This window comes from Manis pentadactyla, chromosome 8 (assembly GCF_030020395.1).
Source record: "Manis pentadactyla isolate mManPen7 chromosome 8, mManPen7.hap1, whole genome shotgun sequence".
In the NCBI taxonomy this organism is placed as follows: Eukaryota; Metazoa; Chordata; class Mammalia; order Pholidota; family Manidae; genus Manis; species Manis pentadactyla.
Window position 1 is genome coordinate 80,596,443 of NC_080026.1, and position 20,769 is coordinate 80,617,211.

Consider the following 20,769-nt stretch of genomic DNA (forward strand, 5'->3'; position numbering starts at 1 on the left):
TGGAAGTTAAGACTGATGAGAGCTAAAAGTTATGGTATTAGTTTTATTCTTTGAACAGGATCCAAGCCCTGTAAGCTTAAATTAAGCCTATTTACCTTAAGCTTACAATCTTCAAAATGTGTAAGATCATACCATTTCTTCTTCCGTAGACTAACAAGTGTCTACATGATGCTTCCATGTTCATCTTTGTGTCCATCCCAAGGCACTTCGTCAAATTATACTGACTTAATAAATGACAGTTTTTAAGACTTTCCTAACTTCTCTCAGAAACGCAGATTTGACTTAACACATTTCAGAGTATGCAAACCAACTGGACCATGTCACTTATGCCTAACGCATCTCTAGAATTTTGTTAGATGTAAAGTACAGCAAAATGAGCAAGCATATGCAAGAGTTGGCAAAGTAGTCATCATTCACACATTAAAAAAGGCCAATGGTACAAACAGAAAAGGACACATCTATTTTTACAGGACTCATATTAAGATCTGTTGCAGGAGGAAGGTTTAGTGGCCTGACATAGGTGACCTTCTCTTCCAACTGATAATGGCCAGTATTATCTTGAGCCGTTACAGGCTGTATTTTCTCAAATTCTCAATCCATTTGTTTCTTAGCACTCTCTCCTAACTTTGAAATAGCTCTGGTCATTTGGATCAAAGTGACCCAAGTTCTACTGCACACTCCATCCCCAAAGAACTTTTTGAGAATCTTACTACTCAGTGTGTGGTTCATGGACCAGGAGTGTCAAGACCCCATCCAGGTCTGAATTGGAGCCTACATTTTTTACAAAACCTGTAAGTGATTACTTTCATTTTTAATTTTATTATTTCATTCCAACTTTTATTTAGTTCTTACACTTAGCTGTAACTTGCAGAATATGGCAGTGGGATTCTGTTATTTTCAGCAGTTAGGTAGCCCATCTTAACAAGAAACTACTTCACAGTACTGCTTCTACCTACAGTGCATGGTAGCAGGCATTAAAAGAATGCCATACAACCTTGTAGAGCCTTGACTCATGATTACTATGAGGTTATGAATCAATAGCACACTCTCTTCTTCCTCTTGCATGCTATTAGGACTCTCCTCTTCCACAGTACTGCTAGATATTAGTAACCACCAGTCATAGCCCCAATAACATTTTAGCTCATATTCACATGTTTTTTTCTTTCTACGAGACAGTACAAATCTTGAGGATAGGTCTTGAATCTCTTCAACTTTTTAAAATCTTCAAAGTCAAATACAGTGCCTGATTAGGGGTAGGTATTAGACAGTGTCTTTTTTTTACATTAATGAATGAAAAGTAATAGATCCATAAAATTTCAAATGCATGCAAAAATCTCACATATTTCTGAAGCTTTAAAATTGTGTTTTCACAGCCACATCAATTTGCTTCTCCTACAGGCCACCTCTCCTCCTATTAGGTTGATTAGACTTTAGCCCATGATAGAAAAATAAATATTCATACTTAATAGTTTACATAATTTTTCATTTACAATGCATATGGTTCTTTTAACATCCTTTCTTAATCATATTTGAATCCCTAATCATTCCTATGGTTTCTAGTACATAATTTGTACTCAAATATTTGTTGAATGTCATTTTAAAACTATCATGAGTTTATTAGCATATTATAATTAATGAAGAAAAGCTCCAATGCAAAACATTTTAATAGTTTGTCAAATATACAGTTATTAGAATTATCTAAATATCAGTTATAAAAATCAGTATGTCACATTAGATGATTCTATAAAAACACAAATCACATGTTGACAATAACCCCTGCAGTCCAAGAATACCCCCATCATAGTACAAATTACAAACACATTAAAAAGAGACATTGTTTAGACATTTAAAGCAAAGCAATTCTGACTAAATACATTCATTCAAGTACAATAGATTTAGCATAGTCACTAATAACACAATTTTAGGTACAATTTCACATGCTGTCATAAATCTTCCAGTACAGCTCCCCAGAGTAAAGTGTCTTTGTGCACACCATTTCCACTTATATGCAGGTGCATTATACATCATACTTAAGACTATTTCACTTCATAATTAAATCTGTTAACATATATTGTAAGTGAACACCAGGCCCAATAATAGCAAAATTTAACAATTAAAAAAATTCTTATGAGTTTATTTGTATTTGTTTAGTTGCATGAATACTATTTCCTCTTACTAGACACTATCAAAATAAGAATTTTAATTCCAAAGAAAATGGAGACTCCATCCTTCCTAGAACTTTAACAAGCATTTTAAGTAACAATACAATCACTCTGTAAGTTAAAAAGTAATTTCATATTCATTGCCAAATTCAAAATACCAGTGACCTGAAGATCAAGGCCTAAAATATTTGCACTAAACTGTAAAATACAACTTTAAAAATGTGCAGTAATTTGCTCGTGAATATGTAATGGAATGTTTTTCACAGTAATGTTATGTTAAAATACTATTTTAAATGGACAGTCTAAGTAAACGTACCTTTGCCACCAAGAAAAGTGAAAAATTAAGGCCTTTTTTGCTATTCATAATTACTATTTGAACTCAAAGTCAAATAGAGATAATGCTGCAAAGTATTATTTTTTATGTAATACATTGTTGCTTCATCTCAAATCAATAATTACCTTATCTTTACATAAAGTCAAATAGTAACTATCTTTAAATGCATCTTCTTCATTTCCATTTTCATTAAGCCTCCAACCCAACCTCAAACCCATTCCAGCAGAAGCTGGAAATGGTTAAGGCTTTGTCTAATTGGTTCATGATATATATTCAGGGGTTAAAAATGCTTAGCACATGGTTGACATACAGTAAATATTTCTGAATGAGAAAGCCTGGCCTCCACAGGCAACTCTACACGTTTTCTCAAAGCATTAAAAGACAACTACTACCTCTTTACGTCAACAACCAAACTGACAACTTTTTAAAAAAGAAAACGATGGCTAGGCTATGAAAATATTATAGGATGTAATGGAAGGGTAAATGAGGCTACAAATATATCAAATCAAGGTTAAAGGCACTGGATAAGGTAGATTATTACAAAGCATTGTAAGCAATTCTTAAAGCAAATCAAGTTTTAAAGTATCAAATGCCAAACTGCTAAGTACTAAAATGATGATGATGCTTTAAAAATAGTGGACAAAATTTCTGTAATTCCACAAATAAAATTCTTCCACTGTTTTTTTTCATTCTACATCTTCTACAATATTCCAAAGCCTAGAAACAAATGTTTTCGTTTGAGTGAAACAAGAAAATTGCAACTGAAATATATCTGAAAATTAATTTTTCAGTTGTTATATAGAGATATAACAAGCATCTTGAAAATCATAAAATTGTAAATTATACTAAAAAAGTTACTCAGATTAACACAATCTAAAGCCCCAGAATAGCAAACTGTAGTGTAAAGAGGCCTAGTAACAATCTTTCCAGACACATAAAACTAAGAATAATGAATACTGAGGTGAAAATACCGCAAGCTCCATGTTAGAGCCATTTAATATACACATTTGCACAACTGTTTCTTGAAAAACTATTTAGATAAAATATTTAGCATTTGTCAATTTTTATTTTAATCTATGCAACTTCATCCATATTAAAATATTAATGTAAATACACTATAAAACTATTATACAATTTACATTTTTATTAGAGAAATGTGTTATTCACTGTCCACAATTTCTTAAAGTCCTTTTGTGAGTGCATTCCATAAGAAACACCAAAATCATTATTTATGTTTCCTAGGGGAAGAAACCTATGATGATCCTATTGACCCAAACTATATCCTTATTATGCTTATTTCTTAAACATTTACATGTTTAAATATGCTTGGTGAATAGTGATCATCCCCACAGTGGTAAATTTCAGTGTAATGTTAACTGACTGGACTAGATAGAAAAAAGTAAAAAAAAACGGGTAAGATAAAATGGGCATTGTATAACAGTGATAAAAAGATGTAAACAAACAGAATTAAACGTTAATCCCTTCCCTGAAAAACAAAAGATAAAAAGCGCTTCTTGTTTTATTAAAACAAAAAACATGATCTGTTGTATCAAAAAGGTAAGACACTGATTTTACGAAAACGTATGTCCAAATATGGATAAAGAAAATCTACAACAGTTGATTCATACTTTATTGAGCTAAAATATGCAAAAAGTCTGATAACACTTAAATTTATTAAATCCATTGTACATAGGCTGATAACATCCCATACAAAAAAAGCTTCTTAAGTTTCAAAATAGTGTTTAATTATCTGAACTTAAGATCAACAGAACCACTACCCAAATAACAACAACAACAAAAATCTAGATTGCAGGAGAAAAAAAGTAAAACTAAAAAATTTCTGACTACTAATTATGACTTGAAATTCACCCTCTCAAAAAAGATTTTTTGGGCAGTACAGAAAAACATGAAGTCCCAATGGAAAATACTTACAGTGACTCTAAATAAAAAATTAAAAACAAATTTTGATATAACAAAATGCATATGAATTTTAAAGTTATTTAGGTTTAATAGACTTACTAAGCATAGAATTTACAGAGCATTTGGTACTTCTGTTTGTGCTCAGATATATGCAAAGTGCACTGGGAAAAAGTTTGGGAAGGTGAAATAAACATAAAATTGATACTTTTCTCCACAACAAAAAAAGGTACTTGGATTTACAAGTTTTAATTTGTAATTCTAGGGGAAAACAGAGGGGAGGAAGTCTACTAATTCACAACTCTAAAACGTTTACCAGCAAAACTATTACTACTTAGACATGTTATTAGTGAATCAAAGTGCAAGTAATGAAAACATAAACATCTAACATATTTACAAATTTAATTTCAAAGTTTTAAATGTTTTCAACAACAAATAACTAGTTATTTTTTTAAAGGTAATGGATGTGAAACACAGATAATATTTAAGAATCTAATTTTTCCGGGAAAAATGGATTCCCCCCACACCACCCTGCAAAATAAAACTATAGTTTCTTCTATTGAATATGATATAAAACTGTTCTATAAGAGTGAAATAAAAGCATGGATTTAGATATGCACCAAACTCGATGTGATGCACTAATTTACACATATTACTTTTGATAATACACTACTGAATGTTGTCCTTTGCTTATTAGAATTCTGAAAAACACATTTCAGCAACATTTATTTTATACTACTGCTTAACTAAATGGGGATATATAATTTCATGAATTTTAGAAGATAAAACTCTCAAAAGTTATGAAGGAAGAAAAAAAAAGAAAAGCTTAAATCTATCCACCTTTTGGAAGCTGCAATTAGAGGAAAAGGTATTTTGTGGTTCGTAACACTTTTTACAATGTAGTAAGTATATATTCTAATTTTTTCATAAATGAAAAGATTTTTAAAATAAAAATATTTTGTCCCCTGCAAAGAAGTTCTCTTTTCACCTGACCTTGGAAATAATAATCAGTGCCCTGAATTTCAAGATTTTTGTTGTTGTTGTTAGTCATTTCAATGATCTTTTCATGAAATATTTTGAAATATGCATATAAATGGAAATTAAAGGGAAAACTTGCTTTTGGAATGAAATAATTCTAAATAATTTTACTAAGAAGCACCTTCTGATAAGCTAGTCTGAACTTCCATATAATACCTAAACAGTCCTTACTTCTAAAGTAGAATTTTCTCCAGTTCTAATAACTTCATACATCAATATGAAAGACATCAACCTGTGCTTTCTATATTTTTTTAAGTATTCTAATAATGTAATGAGTTTAGATATGGCTCATTGTCAAGATTGGGTGGACAGAGATTTCATGGTAAATTGGCTACAGAAAGCTAAACTTTTAATGACTGAATAAATGGTTTATATTTTGCTTGAGTCAAGTAGATGTTTGAATCATGTACCACCACATTCCCTGCTTAACATTCCTAAGTTTCTTTATTCTTCATAGTTTTCTAATGAACAAATAAGTTTTCCTGAGTAAGATTATAAAAAAGTTAACCCTTCTACCAAAAGTATAAAGACGAATAGAATGTTGACTCACACAAATTTTTTACATAGCATTACAAGTGCAGAGATACTGACTGCTGTTCTTCTTTATGGATGCCCCACCCCTTAAAGAGACTGCAGCAAAGGATTTAATTATCTAAAATACTTTGCAGTACAGTAATTAAATGCTTCAGCCCATAAACATATCCCTCATCTATTGTGTTGCTAGGGAACACATGGGCAAAATCAATCATTCGTACTTCTACTTCTGCAGTCTCTTGGCAACCAGTGGGAAGATGGTAGAAAACTTTTTCCAGTTGGGAAAGTACATTTCCGTTTAAATGTTCCTGTGACATGCTTTTCCACCCGTTGCCTTGCTCTGTATTTTCAACTTTCAATGAAGTCTGACTGTGATGTTTTTTTGCATACATTTTTCTGTGACGAGAATACACTTTGGACAAGCTTTTGCCTACTGAAGTCTCTATTTTTCCATTCACTGTGGAACTTAACACATGAAAGTTATTATTATACTCCAGTATGTCTGTGTCTGAGATTTGTCCTTTGGACAAAAACTTTTCCGCCAAAGTTCTGTCATTTGATATTGTAGTAGTTGGCTGAGATGAACCTTCATAAACAAACAGTAATGAGCTTGCATAAAAGTTAAGCTGCTTCTGGCTTTCAAACCACTGCAGAATATTCTCAATCTTCCGAATACTGGCAGCAACAGCATCTTTTCTTAAGAAGAATCCATTATGAAAAAACCTGGACATGCCTATTATAAAAAGGAAAATATTAGGATTATAATGAAATTGTGAAACAGCTATCACATGGAAAATAATCTCTTCTAAGGTACAATTCTTCAATTTTTTTCCCCATTACCCCTTACAACTAATTGAACAGGTAAGAATTCTAGTTAGATAGAAACTAGGACCTCAACTTAATATCTGGTGAAGATACTTCTGGTAGAAAAATTTAAATGACAATTATGTAAAGTGAAATATATCTAGACAAAAAAAATTATAAGTAGACTAAGTAGTTTATTTTTCTCTACATATATTCTCTTAAGCTATGTGATTCTAAAACGGCCTCATTTGCTGTTGTCAGATATTTTACAGTAAGATTACTTGTTCGGATCACATTCAAGAGCTAATCTAAAACCTAGAGTCAAATCATTTTTCATGGTGTCAACCGCCCATACCAAAATACCAAATCATAACTACTAAATTTTTTCTGTTCTCAATCTTTTTATAAAAGTTAAACTCACCTGAAGATTAATACTACTCCAGGTTGGATATGTTTTTCAAAACTGAGACTTAACTGTTTTAACCTATCAAATTAGGCCTCTTTTAAAATTATTTAAAACATTGACTATTTTATCATATTTGGGAGTTTTTAAGTACATATAATTTGATTTCTGCTTTTAAATAACTTGTTCCACTACTTTGGGACAAAAACTGATAAAAAGAAAAATATATTCAAATCAGCCTGAGTAGTATTTTAATCAAGAGTCAATATGACTATTTTCTTGTTATGGTTAAGTAAACCCAGGCAAATACTAACTATTATGATCACACTGCAGATATTTTACATATATAAAAATTCCTCTTCAAACTATTTATACTACATATAAGCTCTTTCCCATCTTAGGCAGAGCTAAGAATTAACTTTTTATTTTAAGAAGTATTTATGTAGTTCTAGAACCTTAAAATATACAGCTCACCTATATATAGGAAATTTCAGTAAAAATACACTTTATGCTATAATAGACATTTTAAAGTTTCTTATGTAGTAAGTAATTTTAATATACTAATATACTAAGATTTAAAGATTTAATATACTATATATACTAGTTCCAGGACTTGAACTAGATAGTTGGTTCATAGATATGTGATTTTTTTAAGTATATTAATAAGAAATGAATTAAAATGTAAAAGGGGGCCATTCATAGGCCCATGGTTTTGGCATACCATGATTAGCCCAATTCTGTGAATCTAAGGTTCATTTCTTTTCAAAAGTTTATTTATTGTGAATTGAATCAACATACCAAAAGAGAATTAAAACTGAAATCACTTTAGAGTTATGATAAATGTATGCTAATGAAAGCAATGAAATAATGGTTTTTCAATCCTTACCATCCTTTAGAGTTTCTTTTGTTAAGCCTCGTCCATAGTGCTGATTTTGTGTCTCATAGCTATCAGAATGAACATGATAAACCTGTCAGAAAAAGCACTGAATATTAAAAACTAATATTCCTTGACCACATGGGGTTTATTCCAGCAATGCAAGGATGGTTAAAGATGGGAGGATCTACTTACATAATTCAATCTAATGGATTTAAGAAGAAAAAATCATATTGTCATGCCAATGGATGATAAAAAGGCATCCACTATTGATGAAAACTCTTAAGAGGATAAATGAATATTTTCAATATGAAAAAAACTATGTATTGTAATCAAAAGTTAGCCTCAAATATAATGTGGGTAAAAAGCAAGCATCTGTTCTAAAATGCAAGAAGCTTCCACATAAAGTATTCTATCACAATGTCTTTTATCATCATGGCTGTCTAATATTGTTTTGGAGTTTCTAGCAAATGCAAATAGACAAGAGAAAAATTAGAGGTATAGTAATTTGGAAAGGAGGTGATAAAAATATTACTCTTTATAGATAATGATGCTATCTTGGAAAATCAACTTTAAAACTAATAAAATAAAAACTTGAAATGGTGACAGTACAAAGTAGTAAACAGAAAATAAGCTTTCACATATACAAGTAACAAATTAGAAAATGTAATGGAGCATTCCATTTACAAATGCATCAATTGAGAAATAAAACATGGAAGTAAACTAAGTAAGCAAAAAGACATCTTTAAAATATTCCTCACATACACATACCCCATGCTCTCAGACAGCAAGACTCAACATCATAAAAAATATCAATTCTACTTAAGCAACAACTAAAATGAGGTTATAATAAAACACTGTTTTAAACTATATTACCTAATTTTAAAGTTCATATAGAAAAACAATATCCAGGAAAAATTCAAATAAGGTTAATAACAAGGGAATAACCTTGCCATCCTACTAGATCTTAAAACATATTTTATCTATATTTTTCCAACTTTATTGAGGAATAAATTACAAATATAACTGTATATATTTGGCATATACAACATGATTATTTGGTGTACATATACATCATGGAATGATTGCCAAGATCAAGATAATTAACACATGTATTACTTTACATAATGAACTAGCTTTCTCTGTGTATGGTGAGAACACTTAAGATCTACTTTCAGCCAATTCTGTTTTCTGTTATGACATCAGTTGTTTTTTTTTTAATTCCACATATAAGTGGTGCCATAAGTTATTTGTCTTTATTTGTTATTTGTCTGGCTTACTGCACTTAACAAAATGCCCTCTGGGTTTGCTCATGCTCTTTCTTTCTCATGGCTGAATAATATTCTGTTTTATAGGTATATACACCACATCTTCCCCATCCATTCACCTGCAGATGGACACTACGGCTGTTTCCTTATCTTGGCTATTATGACTGATGTAGCAGTGAGCATGGGAGTGTAGATACCTCCAAGAGATTGATTCCATTAAAACTTTTCTTAGAATTAAATATGTATTAGAAACTTGTATGTGATAACAGAATTTAAATCAGTAGAAAACATGATTAGTTATTAAATGGTGCCATTATAATTAAGCAATAATCCAAAAAAAAGTAAGTTGTACTTATAACTTATACCAGGATAAATCCCAAATATATCACAGATAGAAATGTATAAAATGAAATAACAGTGGCCCACCCCCCAAAATGGAAGAATCCTTGACTAATTGATGATTAAGGAAGGCATTTCCAACCAAAACTCAGAAATTCCCACAACATACAATATGTGTTACTAAATATTCAGTGTTTTTTGCCATGCAGAAATTAAAAGACAAGCAGGGAAAAGGTATTGGAAATTTGCATGATGAACAATGGGAATGTTTACTCTTAAGGGGAACAAAGGATCTGAAGAGATAACACAAATCAAACAGTTCTCAATCATACTGGGAGCAGAACTTTCCCAAGATTATGACAACTAAAATGTGTTCAGACATTGCCAAATCTCTCCCTGGGGAGCAAAATAGCCTCTGGTTCAAAACCACTGCTCCATGTTAGGCACATTTCCAATTATCTATCAAAATTACAAATGCATGTAAACCAAGCAATTCCCCTCTAGAAACTTCACCTATAAAGGAATGAGGTAGATCTCTGGTTACTCATTTATACTCATTATTTATTATAACAAAAGACTGGTAACAAAGGCTTCATCAAAGAGAACTAGTTAAATTTTGGTATATTAACATTGTGCCAGTACAGTAAGATCTCCATGATATGTTAAATGGAGAAAAAGGCAAGATATGGAAGAGTGTTCAAAGTGGTTTTATGATAAAAGAACACATATATGCAATATTTGTATATGTCTACAATATCTCTGGAAGGCTACACTGGAAGTAAAAATAACTACAGTTATGATATCCTATGTGGAGGGAAACGTCTATGTGCCTTTCTCTATTTTTTGGAGTTTGAACAATACAACTATCTATCTTTTCAAATTTTAATTAAATATTTTTGAAGAAGCACTAAGCATATATTGATTTAGAAATTAATATAACTAATTACATTCATCTCAAATGCTTTACTTCATTAAAAAAATTAAAATATAACCATGTTCTTACACATACATGTAGCCTATTAAAGACAGTATCAAGTAGTGTTTAGTATGAAATGGAAGAAAGCACTTTATAAACACCAAAAATTACTTTGACTACAGGAAATATTATTTTTATAAAAATAGTTAAACATATCCCAAATGTATTAAAAAAAAACAACACTTATGTTCTCTATACACATAAGTATGTTTAAAAGTGGATTCTCAACATGACATATGTGTTAGCTAATGCTAAGGTGGTAATCATACTACCGTATATATTTATTTATATACGTCAAATCAACACTTAAACCTTAAACTTACACAGTGTTGTACGTCAATCATATTGCAATAAAAAAGGATGAAATTAAGAAAATTAATCTGAAATATGAATACAAAAAGTCAATGAGAAGAATTTTCAAATACGGAATCATGTAAACTACAAACTAGGAAATAAACAAAAAAAGAGGTTTCTCAAAATAAAAATTCCCACATCAGGAGTGCATTATCTGAGGTACATTAAATTTCACATAAGAATCTAAATTTCACATATAGACTAAAGCTAAACAGTTTTAGTGGAACACCTTTATTGATATTTTCTCTTCCTCTATTTCTACTTTACTAGTTAAAGCTAGAATGGAAAGAGATCTGTGAGTTTCTCCAATCTGTTGGTTAGTAGCAAAGACACTTATAAATCAAGTTATACTCCCCTCTTGAAAACATTTAAAAATGTAACCAAAAAAAGCATCTATTTTTTTTTTTTAATGAAAAGGAAAGCTGTGAAAAGGAGGGGCGGAAGATGGCGGCGTGAGTAGAGCAGCGGAAATCTCCTCCCAAAACAACATATATCTATGAAAATATAACAAAGACAACCCTTCCTAGAATAAAGACCAGAGGACACAGGACAATATCCAGACCACATCCGCACCTGAGAGAACCCAGCGCCTCGCAAAGGGGGTAAGATACAAGCCCCGGCCCCCCGGGAGCCGAGCGCCCCTCCCCCCAGCTCCCGGCGGGAGAAGAGCAGGCAGAGCGGGAGGGAGACGGAGCCCAGGGCTGCCGAACACCCAGCCCCCGACATCCGGGTCAGAGTGCAGGGCGCTCGATACTAGGAAAACAGGGCAGCAAGAACAGTGAGCAGGCACTGGAGGCTGGGCGACAGAGGACATAAGAAAAGCGCGCGACCATTTTTTTTTTTGCTTTTTTGCTGTTTTGTTTTGGCGAGCGCTTTTTGGAAGTCTGAAAGGGATAGGGACCCCAATACTAGGAAACAGGGCAGAAAGACCGGTGAGCAGAGGCCTGAGGCTGGCACCGGAGAATAAAGAAAAACAAATGACCACCTTTTTTTTTTTTTTTTTTAATTAAAAACTTTTTTTTTAATTAAAAAATTTTTTTTTCTTTCTTTCTTTTTTTTTTTTTTGGTGGGTGTTGTTTTGTTTTGGCGGGTGCTTTTTGGAAGTCTTAAAGGGGCAGGGCGGGTCACTTAATCCAGAGGTAGGGAATCCGGGATCTCTGGGCACCTTAACCCCTGGGCTGCAGGGAGCAGGGAGGCCCCTTACGGAGATAAATAGCCTCCCAGCAGCTCCTGCTCCAACGCGACTCCACCATTTTGGAGTAGCTGCCCGAGCTAGGCCACGCCCACAGCAACAGCGGAGATTAACTCCATAGCAGCCGGGCAGGAAGCAGAAACCCTGTCTGCGCGCAGCTGCGCAGCACAAGCCACTAGAGGCCGCTGTTCTCCCAGGAGAGGAGGGCCACAAACCAACAAGAAAGGAAGTCCTTCCAGCCGTCACTCGTCCCAGTTCTGCAGACTATTCCTATCAACATGAAAAGGCAAAGCTACAGGCAGACAAAGATCACAGAGACAACACCAGAGAAGGAGACAGACCTAACCAGTCTCCCTGAAAAAGAATTCAAAATAAGAATCATAAACATGCTGACAGAGATGCAGAGAAATACGCAAGCGAAATGGGATGAAGTCCGGAAGGAGATCACAGATGCCAGAAAGGAGATCGCAGAAATGAAACAAACTCTGGAAGGGTTTATAAGCAGAATGGATAGAATGCAAGAGGCCATTGATGGAATTGAAATCAGAGAACAGGAACGCATAGAAGCTGACATAGAGAGAGACAAAAGGATCTCCAGGAATGAAACAATATTAAGAGAACTGTGTGACCAATCCAAAAGGAACAATATCCGTATTATAGGGGTCCCAGAAGAAAAAGAGAGAGGAAAAGAGATGGAAAGTATCTTAGAAGAAATAATTGCTGAAAACTTCCCCACACTGGGGGAGGAAGTAATCGAACAGACCACGGAAATACACAGAACCCCCAACAGAAAGGATCCAAGAAGGGCAACACCAAGACACATAATAATTAAAATGGCAAAGATCAAGGACAAGGAAAGAGTGTTAAAGGCAGCTAGAGAGAAAAAGGTCACCTATAAAGGGAAACCCATCAGGCTAACGTCAGATTTCTCAACAGAAACCCTACAGGCCAGAAGAGAATGGCATGATATATTTAATACAATGAAACAGAGGGGCCTTGAACCAAGGATACTGTATCCAGCACGACTATCATTCAAATATGACGGTGGGATTAAACAATTCCCAGACAAACAAAAGCTGAGGGAATTTGCTTTCCACAAACCACCTTTACAGAACATCTTACAGGGACTGCTCTAGATGGGAGCACTCCTAGAAAGAGCACAGCACAAAACACCCAACATATGAAGAATCGAGGAGGAGGAACAAGAAGGGAGAGAAGAAAAGAATCTCCAGACAGTGTATATAACAGCTCAATAAGCGAGCTAAGTTAGGCAGTAAGATACTAAAGAGGCTAACCTTGAACCTTTGGTAACCACGAATTTAAAGCCTGCAATGGCAATAAGTACATATCCTTCAATAGTCACCCTAAATGTTAATGGGTTGAATGCACCAATCAAAAGACACAGAGTAAAAGAATGGATAAAAAAGCAAGACCCATCTATATGCTGCTTACAAGAAACTCACCTCAAACCCAAAGACATGTACAGACGAAAAGTCAAGGGATGGAAAAACATATTTCAAGCTAACAACAGTGAGAAGAAAGCAGGGGTTGCAGTACTAATATCAGACAAAATAGACTTCAAAATAAAGAAAGTAACAAGAGATAAAGAAGGACACTACATAATGATAAAGGGCTCAGTCAAACAAGAGGATATAACCATTCTAAATATATATGCACCCAACACAGGAGCACCAGCATATGTGAAACAAATACTAACAGAACTAAAGGGGGATATAGACTGCAATGCATTCATTCTAGGAGACTTCAACACACCACTCACCCCAAAGGATAGATCCACTGGGCAGAAAATAAGTAAGGACACGGAAGCACTGAACAACACAGTAGAGCAGATGGACCTAATAGACATCTATACAACTCTACATCCAAGAGCAGCGGGATATACATTCTTCTCAAGTGCACATGGAACATTCTCCAGAATAGACCACATACTAGGCCACAAAAAGGGCCTCAGAAAATTCCAAAAGATTGAAATCCTACCAACCAACTTTTCAGACCACAAAGGCATAAAACTAGAAATAAACTGTACAAAGAAAGCAAAGAGGCTCACAAACACATGGAGGCTTAACAACATGCCCCTAAATAATCAATGGATCAATGACCAAATCAAAATGGGGATCCAGCAATATATGGAAACAAATGACAACAACAACACTAAGACCCAACTTCTGTGGGATGCAGCAAAAGCAGTCTTAAGAGGAAAGTATATAGCAATCCAAGCATATTTAAAAAAGGAAGAGCAATCCCAAATGAATGGTCTAATGTCACAATTACCGAAATTGGAAAAAGAAGAACAAATGAGGCCTAAGGTCAGCAGAAGGAGGGACATAATAAAGATCAGAGAAGAAATAAATAAGATTGAGAAGAATAAAACAATAGCTAAAATCAATGAAACCAAGAGCTGGTTCTTCGAGAAAATAAACAAAATAGATAAGCCTCTAGCCAGACTTATTAAGAAGAAAAGAGAGTCAACACAAATCAACAGTATCAGAAACGAGAAAGGAAAAATCACGACGGACCCCACGGAAATGCAAAGAATTATTGGAGAATACTATGAAAACCTATATGCTAACAAGCTGGGAAACCTAGGAGAAATGGACAACTTCCTAGAAAAATATAACCTTCTAAGATTGACCCAGGAAGAAACAGAAAATCTAAACAGACCAATTACCAGCAACGAAATTGAAGCGGTAATCAAAAAACTACCAAAGAACAAAACCCCCGGGCCAGATGGATTTACCTCGGAATTTTATCAGACATACAGGGAAGACATAATACCCATTCTCCTTAAAGTTTCCCAAAAAATAGAGGAGGAGGGGATACTCCCAAACTCATTCTATGAAGCTAACATCACCCTAATACCAAAACCAGGCAAAGACCCCACCAAAAAAGAAAACTACAGACCAATATCCCTGATGAACGTAGATGCAAAAATACTCAACAAAATATTAGCAAACCGAATTCAAAAATACATCAAAAGGATCGTACACCATGACCAAGTGGGATTCATCCCAGGGATGCAAGGATGGTACAACATTCGAAAGTCCATCAACATCATCCACCACATCAACAAAAAGAAAGACAAAAACCACATGATCATCTCCATAGATGCTGAAAAAGCATTTGACAAAGTTCAACATCCATTCATGTTAAAAACTCTCAGCAAAATGGGAATAGAGGGCAAGTACCTCCACATAATAAAGGCCATCTATGATAAACCCACAGCCAACATTATATTGAACAGCGAGAAGCTGAAAGCATTTCCTCTGAGATCGGGAACTAGACAGGGATGCCCACTCTCTCCACTGTTATTTAACATAGTACTGGAGGTCCGAGCCACGGCAATCAGACAAAATAAAGAAATACAAGGAATCCAGATTGGTAAAGAAGAAGTTAAACTGTCACTATTTGCAGATGACATGATACTGTACATAAAAATCCCTAAAGACTCCACCCAAAAACTACTAGAACTGATATGGGAATACAGCAAAGTTGCATGATACAAAATCAACGCACAGAAATCTGTGGCTTTCCTATATACTAACAATGAACCAACAGAAAGAGAAATCAGGAAAACAACTCCATTCACAATTGCATCCAAAAAAATAAAATACCTAGGAATAAACCTAACCTAAGAAGTGAAAGACTTATACTCTGAAAACTACAAGTCACTCTTAAGAGAAATTAAAGGGGACACTAACAAATGGAAACTCGTCCCATGCTCGTGGCTAGGAAGAATTAATATCGTCAAAATGGCCATCCTGCCCAAAGCAATATACAGATTTGATGCAATCCCTATGAAACTACCAGCAACATTCTTCAATGAACTGGAACAAATCATTCAAAAATTCATATGGAAACACCAAAGACACTGAATAGCCAAAGCAATCCTGAGAAAGAAGAATAAAGTAGGGGATATCTCACTCCCCAACTTCAAGCTCTACTATAAAGCCATAGTAATCAAGACAATTTGGTACTGGCACAAGAGCAGAGCCACAGACCAATGAAACAGACTAGAGAATCCAGACATTAACCCAGACATATATGGTCAATTAATATTTGATAAAGGAGCCATGGACATACAATGGCGAAATGACAGTCTCTTCAACAGGTGGTGCTGGCAAAACTGGACAGCTACATGTAGGAGAATGAAACTGGACCATTGTCTAACCCCATATACAAAAGTAAACTCAAAATGGATCAAAGACCTGAATGTAAGTCACGAAACCATTAAACTGTTGGAAGAAAACATAGGCACAAACCTCTTAGACATAAACATGAGTGACCTCTTCTTGAACATATCTCCCCGGGCAAGGAAAACAACAGCAAAAATGAGTAAGTGGGACTATATTAAGCTGAAAAGCTTCTGTACAGCAAAAGACACCATCAATAGAACAAGAAGGATCCCTACAGTATGGGAGAATATATTTGAAAATGACACATCCGATAAAGGCTTGACGTCCAGAATATATAAGGAGCTCTCACGCCTCAACAAACAAAAAACAAATAACCCAATTAAAAAATGGGCAGAGGAACTGAACAGACAGTTCTCCAAAAAAGAAATACAGATGGCCAACAGACACATGAAAAGATGCTCCACATCGCTAATGATCAGAGAAATGCAAATTAAAACTACAATGAGGTATCACCTCACACCAGTAAGGATGGCTGCCATCCAAAAGACAAACAACAACAAATGTTGGCGAGGCTGTGGAGAAAGGGGAACCCTCCTACACTGCTGGTGGGAATGTAAGTTAGTTCAACCATTGTGGAAAGCAGTATGGAGGTACATCAAAATGCTCAAAACAGACTTACCATTTGACCCAGGAATTCCACTCCTAGGAATTTACCCTAAGAACGCAGCAATCAAGTTTGAGAAAGACAGATGCACCCCTATGTTTATTGCAGCACTATTTACAATAGCCAAGAATTGGAAGCAACCTAAATGTCCATCAATAGATGAATGGATAAAGAAGATGTGGTACATATACACAATGGAATACTACTCAGCCATAAGAAAAGGGCAAATCCAATCATTTGCAGCAACATGGATGGAGCTGGAGGGTATTATGCTCAGTGAAACAAGCCAAGCGGAGAAAGAGAAATACCAAATGATTTCACTTATCTGTGGAATATAAGAACAAAGGAAAAACTGAAGGAACAAAACAGCAGCAGAATCACAGAACTCAAGAATGGACTAACAGGTACCAAAGGGAAAGGGACTGGGGAGGATGGGTGGGTAGGGAGGGATAAGGGGGGGAGAAGTAGGGGGGTATTAAGATTAACATGCATGGGGGGGTAGGAGAAAAGGGAGGGCTGTACAACACAGAGGAGGCAAGTAGTGATTCTACAACATTTTGCTATGCTGATGGACAGTGACTGTAAAGGGGTTTATAGGGGAGACCTGGTATAGGGGAGAGCCTAGTAAACATAATATTCGTCATGTAAGTGTAGATTAGTGATACCAAAAACAAAGCAAAAAAAAAAAAAAAAAAGGGCAGTTCCTGTGTGGTAACCTCCAACGAGTTCTACACAAGGGTATAAAGGGCATATAAAAGTGTAGGCAAATGGTCTGTTTGTGTTTATACAGAGGATCAAAGCCTAATTGGGCTACCCCGAAAATGAACTAAGATACGATATGAAAAAGAACTTCCAACATCTGCACTCTCTGGAAGACTCATGCCAGAAGATGATCATCAAAAAACCCCAACAAAGATCCACGCACTGCTACAGCTGTAGATGCACTCATCCCACCAGTTCCTGGACTTGCCATGGGAATGAGGAAGGAGATATCTAAGCTGGCCTGTGCATACAGTAAAACAAAAAATTTGACTGGATCTATACTGTTGGAACTCAACCAAGAATTAGGAGAAGTGCAAATTGTAGCGCTCCAAAGTCTTACAACTACAGACTATTTATTGTTAAAAGAACATATGGCACGTGAACAGTCCCCAGGAATGGGTTGTTTTAATTTGTCTGATTTCTCTCAGACTGTTCAAGTTCAGTTGGACAATATCCACCATATCATAGATAAGTTTTCACAAATGCCTAAGGTGCCTAACTGGTTTTCTTGGTTTCACTGGAGATGGCTGGTAATTACAGGTATGCTTTGGTTATGTAACTATACTCCTATTATGTTAATGTGTGTGCGCAATTTAAGTAGTAGCTTAAAACCTATATATGCCGAAGTTACTCTACAAGAAGATATGTCAAAGAAATAATCAATCTTCCCATGTTTTCTTCCGCCTGCTACTTCTATAGCTTTTCTTCTTCCTTCCTAATTAGAACCCTTAAATAGAATTCGTGCCGCATATCAAATTTACCGAGTATCATAATTCTTCCAAGTGGTAAAGATACCTCAAGACAAATGCTGGGCATAGAAGCTACAGGGCATAAATATGCAAAGAAGTAAAAAGCTAACCTTTTCAAACAATAAGGCTTCCCTCTCACTTACCAACTTCACATTTCCCTGTATGGCCCCGGAAGATGGCTGGTTAGCCAGAGACGGGTAAGATTCCTCAAGGGAGGAACAACCTAAGACAGGCACAGTCGCAGGGGGGCCATCAGGTGAGAAATTGGGGATCAACAGAGGTGAGGCTTAGAACCTCACCCCCCCTGTTCTGAGAGAAAACTTCTGCATACGTGGATGTTTTATTGCCCTGGTCTAACTTGGATTAACACATAGTCTACAGGCACACACCTGATCATCTACATTTGCTCTCTTACAACACTAAACTGTTTTCTACCTTTATCTTATATCTACCTACCACTTCAGCATTTTATTAAAAATAATAATAATAAAGAGAGAAATGTGGTATCCACATATAAATCAAGTATAAAAACCAAATGAGTATTCATATTTGAACTGACTGTTTAGAGTTCATAATGCATGAGCAAAACCGAAAGTTTCTGTGATGACTGCCCTTGTACTGTTCACTATGTAACTTATTCATTATGTAAGAATTTGTTCTACATGTAAGAACTTGTTTGTTATGCCTCAGAAGATTGGAGACTGACGAAAATTAGGCTTGGGGTGGATTAATGATTGTGCATTGAGCATTGACTCCCCTATACAGAATTTTATTGTTGTTAACAACCATTTGATCAATAAATATGAGAGATGCCCTCACAAAAAAAAAGGACAGACTTCCAATGGTAAAATAAATAAGTAACCGGGATGTAATGTATAGCATAAGGAATATAATCAAGATATTGTAACAGCTTGGTAGGGTGATAGCTGGAACCTAGAATTATGTATATAAATGTTCTACCACTGTGTTGTACACTTGAAACTATGTATGTAATACTGTGCGTCAACTACCCTTCAATAAAAAATAATTATTTAAAAAAAAAAAAAAGGAAAGCTGTGAAAATATGTAGGAGGACAGAAAGCCAAGTAAAGCAAGCTCCAATACTTCCTGGATCATATTTCACTACATGAGTTTCTTATTTTATGTAAACTTACATCAGGAGCAAACAAATTCAAGTATCTTCAGCAAGGCACATTTCCTATTAAATCAGTTCAAGGGAACTGTGAGATATGAAGAGTTACTGTCATCCACTATTATAAAGAAAAAAAGACATGCAAAAAGTCTGATTTTTAGAAAATGGGATCAATAAAGATCAAAAGAGAAGTACCTCTTCCCCAAGTAACTAGGAATCAGTAATTAAGAATGGTTATTTCTCTCCAAAGGGTATTTCTTTGTAAAAAATTTAAGTTGTTGACAAAAAATACTGCAACATCTAAAAATTAAATCATCTACAATCCTGAATTACATGTTTTAAAGAAATTTCAGGTGATTCTCTACAAATTATATTTCAATTACTTTTACTTAATAAATACATTAAATCCATATAATTACACTGCATATGTTTTCAGAGTCAATGGAAAACTGAAAATTAAACAACCATGTACACAAGGGCACAATTCAAAAACCCAGTAAGTCCCAAAGCAAGTTGCTGATATACTAACTTCTCTTATGTCTGATACTTTAATATACATCCGACCTACCTATATAAGGTATGGTCCAGTCACTTTACATCAATTTGTTTCATAATATGCTCTGCTTCTTCTTGGGTTTTCTATTATTTTCCCTTGTTGCCAGTTCAAAATACAGATATTCCCTGCTTTTTGAAAGTTCTCATTATGCCACTTCACTTTTCCCTTTTACAAAAAAAGGCTTATGTCACTTCACTTTTCCCTTTTACAAAAAAAGGCTTATGTTAGTATGTTTTTGCTAACCAAAAGAAACCCAAAGAGGATTTTCACTTTTATGAAAGAAGTGAAAATACTGTTCAGCATTTGTATTGCAGCAAGCTGTTGAGGCAGTGCACCCTGAGCAGCGAGAGCAGCCCCACCAAGCTCCTTCCCTGGGAATACACTCAGCATCTCAGCATCGAAGTGCCATAGCGTTCAACTGTTTGTCAGCATCTGTGCTTTATTTTGTGCATCCGTTAGCTTAAAGGAGTCTGCTTAATATTACAAAGTCTAACAACATTATTCCTCATTATACACTACACATCAGACACAGTAACTGTCTCTTCATCAAAGATGTT

At 34.8% G+C, this 20,769-nt stretch overlaps 1 protein-coding gene across 4 annotated transcripts in view; it reads right to left on the bottom strand.

The window, feature by feature from the left end:
* Nucleotides 1–1,646: 1,646 nt before the first annotated feature.
* IPMK (inositol polyphosphate multikinase) overlaps nt 1,647–20,769 on the bottom strand; it is a 67,915-nt gene continuing 48,792 nt past the window's right edge. For all 4 annotated transcript variants that reach the window (XM_036895036.2, XM_036895035.2, XM_036895037.2 and 1 more), the window contains 2 exons: nt 8,079–8,160; nt 1,647–6,718 (listed from right to left, as the gene is read on the bottom strand). In XM_036895036.2, coding sequence (XP_036750931.2) covers nt 6,096–6,718; nt 8,079–8,160 — 705 coding nt within the window. In that variant the 3' untranslated portion in view covers nt 1,647–6,095. The remainder of the gene's footprint in view (nt 6,719–8,078; nt 8,161–20,769) is intronic.